The following is a 16,050-nucleotide window of genomic DNA, read 5'->3' as shown; positions in this document are numbered from 1 at the left end:
AGCAGGAATCTCTGTTCTACAGGAGAATGACAAGCAGTTATAAACTTATGAAGGGTTGGTCCTGGTTGCTCTTGCTTCATGGGGTCAGGGATAGGGCACCAGCCGCAGCAGGCAAGCTCCCAGACACCTACTGTGTCACCATCCTGTGGATGTTTTAGAAGATTTCCACTTGCATACGCTAGTGAAATGAGGCTAAATTTGAGAGTGGTTTCTCCCTTCCTACTTAAGAAATTAAAAAATGATACTAACAGCTTGGACTAAATTAAATAGACTATGTCCTTTAGATTGGTACCTCTCTTTTTCACTCCCTCCTACCAAGCACTCGTATGGCATTTACCTTAACTTGACCTGTATCATTCACACAGAACTTAATTTGGCCATGTATTATAGCGACCGTATGCATTGTTCCCTTCAGAAAATAGTAAATTCCTTCAGTGCATATATTTGTCCGCCTACGCTTAGTACTCCCCCCTGTGATTTGGGAACAGCATCTCCCAAATGGAAGGAACTGGTTCTCTTCCCACTCTAACCATGTGGTTCTTTAGGCTCTACCATCATTTTCTTTGAGCCCAAGTCCAGATCATGGTTGATTGGCCCTTGATGGACTTGCCAATTAGAGTCCTTTCTTGGAATTTTTATTTTAAATTGGAGCTAGGGAAAAAAAAAAGTCAGTCTCTTTTTGGTGTTAAAAGTTATGACATGTGACTCTCAGGAACTGCTGGAGGCTGTTTCTCATAGCGGGAAGGCAGCCAGGCCACGGTGGGAGAGGGAGCCTCACACAGTTTAGGGCTGGAAAGATGGAATCCTGGGGGCACCTGAGTCTCAGTTTCTAGTAGCTCCCACTGTCCAGCTGCACCAATGCCCTTTCTGCACTTTGCTCAGGTTTGTCTTTTTAATCTCATTAACAAGATTCTATTCTGAAAAGAATTTAAAATATGGTAGTAAACTTTTCTTTTCTCACTTCTTTGTGACCTTGGCCCTATACAGCCAGAATTATCTATTGCCTTACTCAGGCTGGGATGCTGACAGGCAAAGAGAGAGAGTCAATATTCAGCATTTGACTTCCAAAACAAGCTCCTGAAGCTTTCAGAAACAACTAATGTGAATGCCTAAGCTTTTTTTCATTTCTTTTTTTTTAGAGCAAATTTTTTTCTTTAGGAGGAAAAAATGTCTTTAGAAATCAAAAAGCAAAGATCTGAAGAAGTATCAGGATGGAAAAAAAAAAAGAAAGAAACTTGTCCATAAAAATAGACTTAAGAGAGAATAGATAAAAATTTGGTTATTTAATATATCTGTGTCTTAGCTTCCCAAATAGGGATAGTGATAAGAATGATCACAAATTGTTTTTTGTTGGGATTAAATGAGACAAAGTATTTAAAATGCTCAGAAGAGTGCCTGCCACACAAAAAAGCCACTCATTAGAGCTTTGTTATTAAGAGTGTTGTAGCTGTTATTGTTGCTACCTTATTCTGAGCAAAGAGATAGGGATTGCTCTTGCTGAGAAGATGGCAACAGTGTAAAGGAGGGATGTAGTGAGGCCTCCACAGGCGGGAAGGACCCTGTAGGGTGGAGCAAAGTCAGCACTGAGAGACTGGCAGACTCTGTCCAACAAAGCATCTGGTGACAGGGCCTGCTCATCTCACTGGAGTTGAGTTCAAACGATGTCTCTCTCTCTCTGTCTTTAGATTCTATTTTTCAATAATTGGCTTCAGGTGGACTGTCTCAATGTGGCAGCAAAGATGGCCCCCTATAGCCCTTGTGTGACGTGGTGCTCACAGTGTTTTTAAAAAATCAGGTACCTTTATAGTCATTGCTCCAGAAAAAGTCCTGTGCAGAACTCATTCCATACTTAATAGGAAATTATGTTGGATGTCATAGAAGGCTTTTCTTCTTAGTGATCTAAGGTGAAGACCTAGAGTCAGTCAGTTTGAGAAGCAATAACATACTGAATGGGGAAGCAATTTAAATACAATAGTTCATTTAATTCTCACAGTATCCCTACGATGTGTGGACTATTATCCCTACTTGCGGATGAAGAAACTGAGATTCAAGGACGCTGAATCCCTTGTTCAAACCTCATTTATTTAGGAATAGGCAAAATGAGTATTCAGATTCATATACATTGGACCCTACAGCCCGTATTTTCTTCTGTACTCATGTTTCAGTAATTAATTAATGGGAAGAGGTAAGTGGCTTTTATTATAAGAAATGTTTTCATTCTTCCATTCCCCCTTTTAAAAAATTATGATTTATCTCATTCTTGGTGGCTGTAATTACTTAAAGGGAGGACAAACATGCTAAACATTTAAGATGTGTTTACATGATGCACGTGAAAAAGTAAACACAGTGATACTGGTGATTGATTTTTTCCTCACTCTTCTGGTCAGTATTCATTGTATAGATAGGAGAAAATCTTTGCCAAGGGCCCACAGACTATCTTCTTTCAGATGCAAAATAAACCCAGAAACAAGTGGAAGTGGAAATACACTTTTGATTATTAACAAAATAGCTAGTTAAATGCTTTAAAAACGGATTGTCATGTATCAAAGACTTTAATCACAAAAGAATAATTCACATGACTTTTTGAAAGAAAATATGGGAAATACTTTATACTAAGCTATTTCTAAAATTACTTTTCTAACTTGCTTCAACACTCAGTACTTCTAAAACTGATTAGACAATTTAGTTTGTTTGGAGAAATGTCATGAAAATAGATCCTTTTGAAGAAGAAACACAGGGCTTCATATTTCAAATGCTTTATCTTGTGAAAATCAGATTCAAAGCCTTCTAGCATGCAAAGCCCAGAGTCATAGGCACCAAATGGCAAAACTCTTTTAGTTACAGGAAGACCTGACCCAAACTTACTTTGCCTAACTGAAAAGTCTAACAGTACACAGCTGGATGTAGGACTTGGTCTCAGGCTTCATGTGAGGGCAAGATGGCCAAAGCTGCCATAAGCCCTTATTCTTTCCAGTTTCAGGATATAACTGCTTCTTCAATAGCCCAAACAACATTTTCTGAATTGAACCTCAAAGGCTTTGATGGCCTTGACCAAATCCCCAAATCAGTCACCGTTACATCTCTGAAGCCAGTGTCAGCTTCAGGAGGATGCTATGGACCAAAAGTGATAATGATGGCAGTGGTCAGGCTCCCCCAAAGGAAACTGGGTCAGGCTACCAGAAGGAGTATAAATGTATCTTGGTTGGCAGGAATATTCGTTGTCTACCATAGGCACTGTGAAAATACCAGTAGACAGACTAATTATGGAGCCTTATACTCCATGTCGTCTTGGGGATTACTGTAGAAAACTGGCTAGAAGGCCTAATGGGATGTGCTGATGGTCTATAATTTTCCTGAGGTTAACTGACCACAGATGAAACCACTCTGGCCCATGGAGTCTTCCTTTGGTCACTGGTAAGTCTCTGCGGAATTTCTATACAGCAGTAATTATATATGGATCCAGATAATAGTGAGAAGGTACACATTTAGAGAAAGCAAGTAGTTCTATGAAGAAATGTGAATGGGGAATGATAGTCACTGTGGACTCCACCTGGAGTGTAGGGGCAGGTGCAAAGATTTTTGTTTTCAAAGACCCAAAACCTCTGCGGGAAAAGATAAACATCTGTCAACAGGGGACCAGGAATCATTTGCCTTTGTCTTAAGGCTTTTTTCTCCACCCATCAGCAACCTTGGTTGGTTTTGTTTGATAAAACTATAATGCATATCTCTTTCATTGAACTCAAGTAGATATAAAAAACTCCACAAGAAATACCCAATGAAATCCTTAATTCAGTAATACAACTACACCTCAGTGCCGCCCAGTGACTTGCTTGGTATTTAGAAAATACTGATAAAGAAAAGTAGGCAATGGATACTGGCCCCACTTTGCAGAGGAAGAAATTAAAGCAATACCAAATCACCCAATTAATTAAGATCCCTTATATTGTGCTAGCATTGAAGATAATGCCAGGTTATCAGATATTATTTTAAGTAAATATCACCCATGAAATTAGAAGTCTTAAATAGGATGGAGTGATAAAATAACACACCCAGTTGGTAGGTGTTTTCCATCTGAACTGTGAGGTGAGAAGCATCTTCATGCTGGCTAGGTTCATCCATATAAGACACTGTACTCAGAGAGCTAAAAGTAAGGAGAAAACATATTTCAACAGTTACTATAACAATAATAGCAAAACACCATGTTGCTCTTAGTAAAAATGTGACAGAAGTTTTATGTTTTCTCTAAAAATATTTCAAGCAAGTCCCCTGTAAATATCCTGGTAATACATTTAAAGTCTAAAACATTTTAGAGATGGAAATATTACCAGTGTAGAGAAGTCACTTGGAGCAGGTCTCAATATAGTGTTTGAAGCCCAGTGCAGTGCGTGGGGCATTTGATTATCACGAAAGTATTCATGGGTTGTTCCATCTGTGGGCTAACGGAGTATGTACAGTCAGCCCTTCACATCCAGGGATTCACCCAATCACGTATTTCAGTTGGTTAAATCCGTGGATGCGGAACCCATAGATATGGAGGGCCAACTGTACTGCGCCATTTTATATAAGGGACTTGAGCATCCACTGCTTTTGGTATCCATGGGAGGCTCCCGGAACCAATGCTCAGCAGATACCGAGAGCCGACTGCACACGTTTCAAAAGCTATTGTCAATTGCATCTCTACTGCAGGTGCAAAAGTCTCTCCTCAAAGTGGACAGAACTCACAAAAGGGACTGGGGATTATGTGAGGAAGCTTAAAATGTTGGGCAACAATCTCTTTACATACATGGGGGATTATAAGGAGTTTACTATTAAATGTACCTCACAAAATCCCTTTAGTAGAAAAAAGAAAAACGAGAAACTCATCTACATGATGAGAGAAACTGCAATTCACCCAAACTATAGTAATCAATAAGCATCAATCACCCTTTTCAACATTAAGATAGGGTTTGGGCTTGGTTACCAAGGCAATATAAGCTTATCCAGGTGCTAAACAGGAGACCCAAATGAAGAGTAACCCCTAAAGTCCCTCCAGCACTACTTAATCAGAGAAAATTCAACTGTCACTAATGGCAGTCTCAGATCTCTACCCCAGTTCTCTCCACCTGTGAAACGGAGGTTAAGACAGATATCATTTCAAAGGAGATGATATAACAGTGTGTGTGTGTGTGTGTGTGTGTGTGTGTGTGTGTGTGTGTGTGTTTTCAGAGTGATTACTTTTATAAGCAGGTTAAGTTTTTGCTTTAATTAAATGAGAATGAGATATTTGTTCTTAATCTTTGGGGACTTTCTTTTCTCTCTGCAAGGAGTTTTAAATACTTAGTTCTGAGCTGTTGGGAGTTAGTGAGCTTCCTGCAAATTGCTATTTTAAGAAAATCATGGATATTATATTTTAAAAATCATTTAACACAATTTAAACAATAAATTAAGGTTTACCGACCCAGCCCAAGAAAGTGATGTAAGACATTACGGCTGCTTTTCCACATTGGATTTCTGGATTAGTGAGTTAGTCTCCATTCTTATAACACCTGCTTTCCTCAATTTTCTGCTGCCCTTTGAAGTAGCAACCAACCTATTTAGCCACGTTGGCTGCAGGTGTTGTGAGCAGCGCCAAAGATGGTAGCTTCTGCTTAGAAAAACCAATGTTGCATAAGCCCCTTGATTTTAAGATAAGCCAGCCTGCCCCAATATTGTATATACTACTTTTTTTCTGCAAAATATTTTCCATCAATTGTCTCATTTTATCTTTAAAATATCCCCTTTAAGGAAGTAAAAGAGTCACTATTCTGCCCATTTCAGCGATAAAGGGAACTGGCAAAGTGCCTAACTGCATACACATACGAAAGGCAGACTTAGATTTCAAATACTCTATTTACCTCTGTCACAAAGTTTCATATATGATCATATCTGATAGAATGGAAATAGGGGCAATGACTACCTGAAATAATTAATTGCTGCAACTGAAAGTTACTTGCACAAACATAAGAAGATGTTAATAAAACCCTATTTCTTTTCTACTAAACGCCATATTAAAAACTCATAAAAGGAGTAGAGTTTCTATAAAACTCAAATTAGCAGAGTTAGAAGTCTAACACAAAAAAGCAAGTAATGAATTTTTTGCTTTGCATACTATTGCTTTGTTATTGCCATGTTACTAAAAAAGTGATATCCAGTGCAGTTTGTAATATTACCAGTATGATATTGGTAACTTTCATAAGGGCAGCTTCAAAACCCCATTGCCTGAAGATTGATGTGCAAATAGAAAGTTTTTTAGAGTGACTGTTTTTGAAATACTGAAGGTGATTTCGTACAGTGCCTTTTTATTTCTACAGCAATCTGTAAACAGTGTATGCTCATTGTAAAAATTTCAAAGTGTACAGGAAAGTATAAAGTACAAAATAAAGTTACACAAAAAATTACTAACCTCAGTGATTATCTAACCACTCTTAATATTAAAAAAACTTTTCAGACATGATTTTACATATGGGATCTATTATAGATACTTTTTTTTTTACTCAGAGATATATAGCAGATAACTATGTCAATAAATAGTAATCTGCATCCATGTTTTAAATATCAAGGCAGTATTTAATTTATGAACATACTGCATTTTATTTAAACAGGCCATTTAGGTTGTTTTCAATATTCCATCATTATAAAGAAAACTATAATGACCATTGTGGCAGGGACTCATTTGCTTTCCAATGTTGTTCTCTTCTTCCTTGGTAGCAGAACCAGAAGTTTGTGGGAATATTTCTCTCCAAATTGAAGACAAATGCTTGGACTCTTTAGTGCTACTGGGGCCATGTGGCTTATGAGCCAAAAAGATGTAAGTGGAAGTTACGGGTGAAAATTGTGAGAGAATTAATTCAACCAACTAAGTCAACCAGCAGGGGCCTGTTCATGACTGGACCGTGGATATGATGGCAAGAGCTTGGCAGCTATCTTGGATCTTGAGATGACCTTATGGATTGTAGATCAGAAGCTAGAAGACTGGTCCTTCTAGACTTCTTTTATGTAAGAGAAAATATATTTCTATTTAAGCCACTGTTTTTATTTTTTATAAAAAGATTTTTATAAGAAGCATTAGATATAACTGATACAAATTTTAACTGATACAGAGTTTGGAAGTGGGATGCTGCAAGTAATAGAGCACAAAACTTGGGGTTAATTTTGTGGAAGAGACAGGGCTTTGGGCAGTGAGATTTCAGAGATTTCAGATATATTAACCTGGCTTCCCTTATCATGCAGAAGGAAAATATTTGGTTAGTCTATTGATTTCTGTACATTGGAAATCTGACCATGTATCAACCAAGACTATAATTTCATGTAAGTTACAGAAAAATTTTACTTTTTTAAAAGCCCTATTTATGGTATTTTTTGAAACTGATATCTGATAGTTCCTATATTAGAATGAGATGCCTCAGAAGAAGGGAGAGAGAAAAGAGAATAAGTTGAACAGAAAAAAATACAATGTATATTGCATGAAAAAAGACAAAAAGAAGACATAAAATATTAAAAATGCTTGCAATTATCAACGTCAGTTCAGAATACTGACTTAGAAAAACATGTACACATTTTCTATTGATAAACAGCTTTATTCAAGCCCTTTGAAATTTTTAAAGATAAAAATGTGAGATGATTCAAAGAGCAAATTTATAATTTTAATTACCAGTGCTGTATTCACAGCACAACAAATTTATTGGGTATATTTCACATTACATGTGGATGAGTTTCTGTTGCCTATGACCAGGCCTTCCCTAGTTTATAATAATAATCCTTCTTAGATACATGATCTCACTGCGAATGGAATGCTGTAGTTGATTTTTTTAAATGTGAAAAATGTTCTTGCTGTCTATGTGTTTCATCAGCTTGTTGGCATTTATGGAAGAAAAGGATTTCAACTGGCAAAATGTACCCAAAGGAGTTGTAAAGTTTTAGGCAGGAAGGTAGATTAAAAGTGAAAGCAGGAAAACTGAAAGTCTGGTGTAAACTGCTGGTGAAAACAGTGAACAAATGAACTAATATTATTCTAGAGAGAAGAGTAACAATTTGTAACCAATATAAATTTCCATTAATACTTGGAGTCACATGTACCATTGCTCAGGACAGACTTGGAATTAGCCTGGTTGTGGAAATAGCTGCATGAAATTGGTATATAATAACAAAAGTAACTCTCTTACATTGTGTCCCATGCTAACCCAACAGCCTGTGTTATGATTATGCAGAAAAGAGCCAAAAAAGTTAGCTAGGGAGTTGAAATATGTTTATTTTTCATGAAATTCAGTTTTCCTGAAAATATCTTACAAATTTGCATGCTGACCATTCCTTGAATTACACAGAATAAGTACAAGGCATGTCTTATTGTCATGATGGTTGGAGATAGAAACAATAATGTCAATTAAATCTCACCAGCAATAATACCATCTAATTATTATTAAGAATTCATTTCCAGACATTTTCACTGCCATTATGCCTTAGCTGTTTTAAGCTGCAGTAAGAGATAATGTTTAAATAGATAGCTAGCCTTGAAGCCATTCATTTAGTAGCTTAAGAAGGTCAGACTATCACCTCTTGCTTCGATTTGTAACTGTGAAATGCCTGGAACTACCGTATTTTGAATGGAATCATTTAAGCATGACCCTCTTTTATTTTTTAAAATCTGTTATTAAAGTCACGTGCTGCCTCCCAGTGGGGTTATTTCAGAGAGCACAGAGAAAAAGAAGGCTTCAGGGTATAAATTTGTACATTTGTTCTTTTCTTTTTGCTTCATTCTTTCAACAGCTATTTATTGCCCACCATGTGGCAGGCAAAGTGGGAAGTACAGGGAATACAAAGGAAAATAAGACTTCCTGTGCTGGAGACACAACATGTAGAAAACAAAATAAAATATGCATCAAAACTCACTTGGGGGCTTCCCTGGTGGCGCAGTGGTTGGGAGTCCACCTGCCGATGCGGGGGACACGGGTTCGTGCCCCGGTCCAGGAAGATCCCACGTGCCATGGAGCGGCTGGGCCCATGAGCCATGGCCACTGAGCCTGCGCGTCCGGAACCTGTGCTCCGCAATGGGAGAGGCCACAACAGTGAGAGGCCCGCGTACCGTAAAAAAACCCTCACTTGGGAACTTTCCACCTCAAAATGTCTAAGGACATTTTTATGACTATTATGCTTAAGATCAAAAGCATACCAACCCTTCCCCCATCAGTGGACGGTACAAGTTGTCTGTTAAGGTAATTTAGTTGTGTGTAGCCATTTAGTTTTATAGCAGTATTGCCGGATTTTTACATAGTTTTGAGATATTTTATTCACATTATGGGTCCCATCTTACAAGTAAGATAAAGGTTGTAATGGAAACAAAAGTCAAGATATGTTTTCAAAAATGAAAGAGGAGAGAAAATGACATGATATGTGTTCTTGTGGGGTACATTTTTAAGAGTAGGAATGATTCTGAAGGACAAAGAATGAACCATGCAACCTGCGAAAAGTCTAGCTCTGAAGCGATTGAAGATAATCCAGGAAATGTGACTGACAAAGTAGAACAATTCTGAGTGGGTGAATAGAGAGTCAGAGTTAGTGTCTGAAGCCCACTGTTGGATCTCTTTATCTAAGAGAAGGTGAGGCTAAGGTCAAGAGCAGCTGACGAAACTTCTGTTGCAGCTCCTGGATGAATGCACAGTTCAAAGTTGCATTACCCTTGGCAATCATCAGAGAGGTGAGGCTGGGAGTGTGTGTGCCATGGTTACCTCCACAGTGCCATGGAGATCATCAAGGAGTGTCGTCTATCCCAACAGATGTTCAACACAAATGATAATGTTCTTCTTTTTTAATAGGTGCACAATGGAATGTTTCAGCAAGAAGGTAAAGTATACCTTGTTTTAAAAATTTGAACAAACATTTTTCTTTTTGCTGTAAATGCTTCTTATGTCTGCAAGATGAAAGCCCTTAGTCACCCTGGACTTACATACTTGGACCTGTGAACCTAACCTGTTTGTGTTCAGGAATTAGGATAATGCAATAATTATTCATTCTACTGTCAAAAAATATTTATTGAGTGACTGCTATGTGCCAGGTACTATTCTAGGTCCCTGGGATATAAAAAACAACAACAAAAAAACCAAAACAACAACAACAACAAAAAACAAAAAAAACCCAGAAAACAAAAACAAACTAAAATCTCTGCTCTCATGGAACCTAGTGAAAAGAGACAGAAAAAAGATAATAAAATACTAAACAAGTAAGTTATATACTATGTTAGAAGATGATAAATGCTACATGGAAAAGGAGAGCTTAGTTAAGGGAGCTTGAAAGTGGATGGAAGAGAGGCAGTTGTGTGTAATTTTAAACAGAATGATCAAGATAGATCTCCCTGAGCAAAGATTTGGAGGAGGTGAGGAAATGAGCCATGTGGATGTCGGAGGGAAGGGTGTGTCGGGGGAGAGGAAAGCACATGCACAGGCTTCGAGCAGAAGGCTGCCTGGTAGTTTTGAAGAAGTGCATAGAGGCCAGAGTAGCTGGAGAAGAGGCAGCAAGCAGGAGGGTGGAAGGAGATGAGGTTACCAGGGTGTCAGCTAGCTGGACCATGTAGAGTTTTGTGGGCCATCTTAAAATCTTGGCTTTTACTCTGATAAAGTGGGAGCCTTTATAGAGTTTTGGGCAGAGGAATAGCAAGATCCATGTTATATTTTACAATGATAACTCCAAATGTTGTGCTGAGAATAGGCTGTAGGGCAGCATGTGTAAATGCAGGGATTCCAGTTAGAAAGCTTTTATAGTAATCCAGGGGAGAGATGGCAGTAACTGCTAGGAACAAAACTGTGTCTCTCCAAAATTCATAGATTGAAGGCTTAACACCCCATGTGAGTATATTGGAGATAAGGCCTTTAAGGAGATGATTATGGTGAAATGAAGTTGTAAGGGTGAAGCCCTGAACTGATAGAACTGGGTTCCTTACGTAAAAGAAAGAAACAGCAGCATTCTTTTCCTCCATGCAAGGACACTGTGAAAAGATGGCCGTCTGCAAGTCAGGAAGCGGGTCCTCACCAGAACCTAACCAAGCTGGCACCCTGATTTCAGACTTCCAGCCTCCAGAACGGTGAGAAAATAAATTCCTATTGTTAAAGCCACACAATCCGTGGTATTTTGTGATGGCAGCTCAAGCTAATACAGTGACCCAGACCAAGTCAGGGGTAAGTGGTAAGTAGTTGGGTTCTTTTTATAAAAATTTAATTAATTAATTAATTAATTTTTAGTTGAGTTGGATCTTTGTCGCTGTGCGCAGGCTTTCTCTAGTTGCAGCGAGCGGGGGTTACTCTTGGTGGCGGTGCGCGGGCTTCTCATTGAGGTGACTACTCTTGTTGAGGAGCACAGGCTCTAGGCACGCAGGCTTCAGTAGTTGTGGTGTGTGGCCTCAGCAGTTGTGGCTTGCAGGCTTGGTAGTTGTGGCGCATGGGCTTAGTTGCTCCACAGCATGTGGGATCTTCCCAGACCAGGGCTCAAACCCATGTCCCCTGCATTGGCGGGCAGACTCTTAACCACTGTGCCACCAGGAAAGTCCCAGTAGTTGGGTTCTGAATATATTTTCAAAATTGATCCAATGGATTCTCCTCTTGAATGGGAAGGAAGGTAGTTAAAGAGTTAAGTTGTGAGATGTTGAGTTTGCAATGTCTGCTAGGTACTGAAGTGAGGGGTCAATAGGCAGTTAGACCTATGAGTCTGGGGTTTGGGAGAGATGTGTGGGCCAGAGATATACATCTGGGGGCATAGCACCATGTCTCAGTCACTAGACTGGAGGAGATTCCCGAGGGGACAAGTGTAGGACAAGAAAAGAAGGGGACAAAGGGACAAAGTGCTCCCTGAGGCACTGCTATATTAAGAAACTGGGGAGAAGGGGAGGGACCAGTGAAGAACGTTGAGAAGGACTGACCACTGCATCAGCAAAATGTGAAAGTCATTATGATCTTGACAAGGGCAATGCCACAAGTTCAGGGACAGTCTATTTTGTTCACCACTGCATCTTTGGCACATAGCACAATGCCAGTAACCCAGGCAACAAAAATGTGTTCAGTAAACAAAAGACATGATGCAGTGATGAAGTCACTGTTATTCTCATTTTATAGATAATATATTAAGACAAAGAATATTAAATAGTAGCTAGTTAACAGAAGATCAGGGATTCAAACTCAGGTCTAGTTTGATGCCAAAGTTGTATGCAATAATAATGATCAATACTTGCTCTGTTCTTTGATGTGCCAAGAACTATTCTAGTGCTTCCATGTTTTTTTTTTTTTTTTTTTGCGGTACGTGGGCCTCTCACCGCTATGGCCTCTCCTGTTGCGGAGCATAGGCTCCGGACGCGCAGGCCCAGCGGCCACGGCTCACGGGCCCAGCCGCTCCGTGGCACGTGGGATCTTCCCGGACCGGGGCACGAACCCGTGTCCCCTGCATCGGCAGGCGGACTCCCAACCACTGCGCCACCAGGGAAGCCCTCCATGTATTATTTTAATAAATTCTCAACATGCCCGAACTGACAACTATTATTTTTATCCCATTTTTATAGAGGAAGAAACTGAGGCAAAGAAGGCTTAATAACTTATGCAAGACCAGCAGCTTGTAAGTGATCACACTGGAATTCACCCCAGCCAGTGGTGGCAGAGCAGGCCTCTGAGTCACCTGTTCGACTCCCCGACTAAGCTCATGCTATTCCATTCACTCCTTCAGAGATACAGTTGACAACGTGGGGGTTAGGGGTGCTGACCCTCTTTGCAGTGGAAAATCCAGTAGAAGTTATGGTCGGCCCTCAGTATCCATGGTTGCATTTCCTCAGTATCCTTGATTCCACATCCACAGCTCCAACCACGGATCGTGTATTACTGCAGTATTTACTATTGAAAAATATCCACATGTAAGTGGACCTGCACAGTTCACACTTGTGTTGTTCAAGGGTCAGCTGCACTGCAATAGTTAGCCAGGGCTGCCATAATGAAGTACCAAGACTGGGGGGCTTAAACAACAGAAGTTTGCTGTCTCACACTTCTGGAGGTTAGAAGTCTGAGAACCAGATGTTGGCTGGATTGGTTCCTTCTGAGAGCTATGAGGGAAGGATCTGTTCCAGGCCTCTCTCCTTGGCTTGTGTATGGCCATCTCCTCCCTGTGTATCTTCACATCGCCTCCCTCCAGGCCTGTTGGTGTCCAAGTTTCCTTTTCTTATAAGGACACCAGTCACATTGGTTTAGAACCCACCCTAATGGGCTCACTTAAACTTAATTACCTCTTTAAATAAGAGGTAATTAAGTTTACTTCTTCTTCCAAATAAGGTCACATTCAGAGGTATTGGGGATTAGGGCTTCAACGTATGAATCTGGCAGGGGTAGTGGGGTACAATTAGCTCATAACAAATAAAAATACTTTCATGAGGTCTCTAAATTCTAGGGTCAGAGAACCACAGATTATTTGCTCTGTCATCTGGGAACTGTGATACGCTGGCCAGTCACTTTACCACAGCAAGCCTCAGTGTCCTCAGTATATGGGGATAATAGGGCATGTATATCCCTATTTTTTCTAAATACTGTTAGATTTCTTTGCTGAATGCCTATATAAGCTATTATTCTCACTAGCCTTGCCAACATTTGGTGTTATTCTCCATTCTTATTCTCCATTCTTTGCCATTCAGTTGGGTGTAATGTGGTATCTTGTTTTAATTGGCATTTTTCTCTTTCCAAGTGAATTTAAGCATCTCTTCACATTCTGCTTTGCCATTTGGGCTTTGCTTCTGTAAATTGCTATTTATCTCTTTTGATTATTAAACATTATTTTCCTGCTTTTTAAAAAAATTGTTAATATGCATGAGTTTACAAATATATATCTTCTACTGGCCTACAAACTGTCGATTATATTCTTTGTTGAACAGAAATACAAGTTTTACTGTAGTTGTATTTATCAAGTTTTTTTTTTTATGGTTTTAGTTTTTCATTTTGGGATCTTATTTAAGAAATCTTTCCCTCCCACAGAGCACAAAGATATTCTATACTTTTTTCTATTAGCTTTATAGCTTTCCACATTTCAGTCTTCCATCTGGAGTCTACCATGCAAATGGTGTAAGAATCCAGCTTCATTTTTTTTTCCTTCATATAGTAAGCCAGCTTTCTCCCAAAACAATCTATTAAAAACCCATCATTTCTCATGGGAGAAATCAAAGAGGAAATAAAATAATATCTAGAAACAAATGACAATGAAAACATGACGACCCAAAACTTATGGGATGCAGCAAAAGCAGTTCTAAGAGGGAAGTTATAGCAATACAATCCTACCTCAAGAAACAAGAAACATCTCAAATAAACAACCTAAACTTACACCTAAAGCAATTAGAGAAAGAAGAACTAAAAACGCCCAGAGTTAGCAGAAGGAAAGAAATCATAAAGATCAGATCAGAAATAAATGAAGGAAACAATAGCAAAGATCAATAAAACTAAAAGCTGGTTCTTTGAGAAGATAAACAATAAAATGGACAACCTGGAAGAAATGGACAATCCTTAGAAAAGCACCACCTTTGGAGACTGAACCAGGAAGGAATAGAAAATATAAACAGACCAATCACAAGCACTGAAATTGAGTCTGTGATTAAAAATCTTCCAACAACAGGGGCTTCCCTGGTGGCGCAGTGGTTGAGGGTCCGCCTGCCAATGCAGGGGACACGGGTTCATGCCCCAGTCTGGGAAGATTCCACATGCTGCGGAGTGGCTGGGCCCGTGAGCCATGGCGGCTGAACCTGCACGTCCAGAGCCTGTGCTCCACAATGGGAGAGGCCACAACAGTGAGAGGCCCACATACCGTAAAAAAAAAATCTTCCAACAACAAAAGTCCAGGACCAGATGGCTTCACAGGTGAATTCTAGCAAACATTTAGAGAAGAGCTAACACCCATCCTTCTCAAACTCTTCCAAAAATTTGCAGAGGAAGGAACACTCCAAAACTCATTCTATGGGGCCACCATCACCCTGATACCAAAACCAGACAAAGATACTACAAAAAAAGAAAATTACAGACCAATATCACTGATGAATATAGATGCAAAAATCCTCCACAAAATACTAGCAAACAGAATCCAACAACACATTAAAAGGATCATACACCATGATCAAGTGGGATTTATCCCAGGGATGCAAGGATTCTTCAATATACACAAATCAATCAATATGATACATCATATTAACAAACTGAAGGAGAAAAACCATATGATCATCTCAATAGATGCAGAAAAAGCTTTTGACAAAATTCAACACCCATTTATGATAAAAACTCTCCAGAAAGTGGGTACAGAGGGAACCTACCTCAACAAAATAAAGGCCATATATGACAAACCCACAGCCAACATCACTCTCAATGGTGAAAAACTGAAACCATTTCCTCTAAGATCAGGAACAAGAAAAGGTTGCCCACTCTCACCACTATTATTCAACATAGTTTTGGAAGTTTTAGCCACAGCAATCAGAGGAGAAAAAGAAATAAAAGGAATCCAAATCAGAAAAGAAGTAAAGCTGTCACTGTTTGCAGATGACATGATACTATACATAGAGAATCCTAAAGATGCTACCAGAAAACTCCTAGAGCTAATCAATGAATTTGGTAAAGTAGCAGAATACAAAATTAATGCACAGAAATCTCTTGCATTCCTATGTACTAATGATGAAAAATCTGAAAGAAAAATTAACCATTTATTATTGCAACAAAAAGAATAAAATACCTAGGAATAAACCTATCTAAGGAGACAAAAGATCTGTATGCAGAACACTTTGCCTTCCCAGGGAAAGGCAAAGCGGTACAGGGGAAACAGCTCAGGACTGGCCTGGTCTGAATAATTTCAGTGGGCTCTAAGCTATAGGAGAGGCCCCTAGTTGCCTGGTACTTGGCACTGGGATGACTGGGGCAGAGAAATACTGCCTCCTGGGATGTGTGAGGGGCCAGAGAGAACGGGTCAGGATGCCAGTTGGTTAGTTTGCATATTAAAGGCATGCTCCCTGCTGAGTCCTTGACTATTTTTAATAACCGGCTAGCCCTG

General features: G+C 39.4%; 1 protein-coding gene across 2 annotated transcripts in view; it reads right to left on the bottom strand.

The window, feature by feature from the left end:
• DYNLT5 (dynein light chain Tctex-type family member 5) overlaps nucleotides 1-16,050 on the bottom strand; it is a 26,461-nt gene that overhangs the window by 2,043 nt on the left and 8,368 nt on the right. For both annotated transcript variants that reach the window (XM_007460092.1, XM_007460093.1), the window contains one exon: nucleotides 4,050-4,141. In XM_007460092.1, coding sequence (XP_007460154.1) covers nucleotides 4,050-4,141 — 92 coding nt within the window. The remainder of the gene's footprint in view (nucleotides 1-4,049; nucleotides 4,142-16,050) is intronic.

This window comes from Lipotes vexillifer, unplaced genomic scaffold (assembly GCF_000442215.2).
Source record: "Lipotes vexillifer unplaced genomic scaffold, Lipotes_vexillifer_v1.1 scaffold134, whole genome shotgun sequence".
Lineage (NCBI taxonomy): Eukaryota > Metazoa > Chordata > Mammalia > Artiodactyla > Lipotidae > Lipotes > Lipotes vexillifer.
Note: the sequence above shows the minus strand (reverse complement) of the source record. Positions and strands in the feature narration are given on the sequence as shown.